We start from the raw sequence: 1,427 nt of genomic DNA, 5'->3' as shown, positions 1-1,427 counted from the left end.
ACATTAAGCGTAGCCCATAATAAAAGATTTAACAAAACAATTTCAACGATTTAAAAATTCCTTTTTAATTATTTATCAGCTTTTCATTTAATTCAGAATTGTATTTATTAACTGACTGTTTTCTGTTTTGTTGATGTTGTTGGGTTAGAATATCGTGCGTGCGCGTGCACGCTCAGCTCTCATGATTTGACGCAAGAAAAACTCCAAAACTGCAGTTTGTTTTATTAAAAACGTTAAAAACTTTATTTCATTTGTAGAAAAAAAACAAGAACATTTTCAGCAAATATAATAAAAACATCTCTTTATGTACAAATTTCATGTGACAAACAAACAAATAAATAAAAACAAACTAACAAACATGGTGCGCGCGCGCGTGAGGGGGGCGGCGGCTCCTTTCAGTCTGTTGTCGGAGCGGGAAACTGGATTTTCTGTTTCATCAGTTTTTACTAATTAATAACTGAAGTTCACCTGCTGGACCGGACTGAGGTCAGAGGTCAGAGGTCAGGGGTCAGAGGTCAGGGGTCAGGGGGTCTGAAGAAAACTAAATCTGAAAATAAACTTTGTCTCTAATAAAATCCTCAGATCAGATCAGTCCTGCTGGTTCCGACACCAGCTGTGCGCGCGCGTGTCCGGACAGGTCTGTGGTTCCGGACCCCTCCCTCAGTAGACCCCCGGCAGGAAGCCGCGGAACCCCAGCAGCCGCTCCGGGTGCAGGAGGTCCTCCGGCCCCCCGGGGCTGCCTGGGGAGGAGGCGCAGTGGTCCGGGGAGGAGGAGGACGAGGAGCCGCTGCAGCTCCAGGAGCAGGAGTCCGGACTGCGCGCGGGGCTGAGCAGAACCGGAGCCTGCAGGTCCGCGATCCGGATGGTCTCGGACAGGGCCCAGATGTAGTTGTGGGCGAACCGGAGGGTCTCGATCTTGGTGAGCTTGGTCTCGTCCGGGAAGGCGGGCAGGACCCCCCGCAGCGCGTCCAGCGCGTCGTTCAGGTTGTGCATCCGGTTCCGCTCGCGGTCGTTGGCCTTCAGCCGCCGGTTCTTCTTCACCACCTGCGTGCTGGCGTTGCTGCGCGCGCGCCCGCGGCGCCGCTTCTTCTTCTGAAGATGCTCGGGCGGCGAGGACGCGCGCCGCGGAGACGCGCCGCGGCAGTCCTCGTCGTCCGTGTTCGGGAACGGGTCGCAGCTGCTGCTGTCCGAGAAGACCGGGTCCATGTCGGAGCGCAGGTTCGGTTCGGTTCTGTGGACAGAAAGGAAAGGAAGGGGTGTTGAGAGGAGCGCGTGCGGGTTGGAGGTGCAGCGGAGAGGAGAGGAGCGCGTGCTCACCTGAGGTTCTGGGAGCGCGCGGGTCCACCTGGACGCGGTTCTCTTTGCTCTGGATCAGCTCGTGCGAGCCGGTGAGCCTGGCACACGACCGGCCTCAGCCCGCTTATATA

The 1,427-nt window shown here is 55.2% G+C and overlaps 1 protein-coding gene across 1 annotated transcript; it reads right to left on the bottom strand.

Moving 5' to 3' along the window:
• Window positions 1-284: 284 nt before the first annotated feature.
• neurog1 (neurogenin 1) lies at window positions 285-1,421 on the bottom strand. The gene is made up of 2 exons (XM_014012160.1): window positions 1,318-1,421; window positions 285-1,231 (listed from the first exon to the last, which is right to left on the bottom strand). The coding sequence occupies exon 2, from the start codon at window positions 1,204-1,206 to the stop codon at window positions 661-663; it is 546 nt and encodes a 181-aa protein (XP_013867614.1). The 5' UTR covers window positions 1,207-1,231; window positions 1,318-1,421; the 3' UTR covers window positions 285-660.
• Window positions 1,422-1,427: the final 6 nt, after the last annotated feature.

Source organism: Austrofundulus limnaeus, unplaced genomic scaffold, assembly GCF_001266775.1.
Source record: "Austrofundulus limnaeus strain Quisiro unplaced genomic scaffold, Austrofundulus_limnaeus-1.0 Scaffold89, whole genome shotgun sequence".
NCBI classification, from domain to species: Eukaryota; Metazoa; Chordata; class Actinopteri; order Cyprinodontiformes; family Rivulidae; genus Austrofundulus; species Austrofundulus limnaeus.
Note: the sequence above shows the minus strand (reverse complement) of the source record. Positions and strands in the feature narration are given on the sequence as shown.

Coding starts and splice junctions, on each gene's coding strand:
- neurog1 (XM_014012160.1), bottom strand. CDS start 1,206: ATGGACCCGGTCTTCTCGGACAGCAGCAGCTGCGACCCGTTCCCGAAC.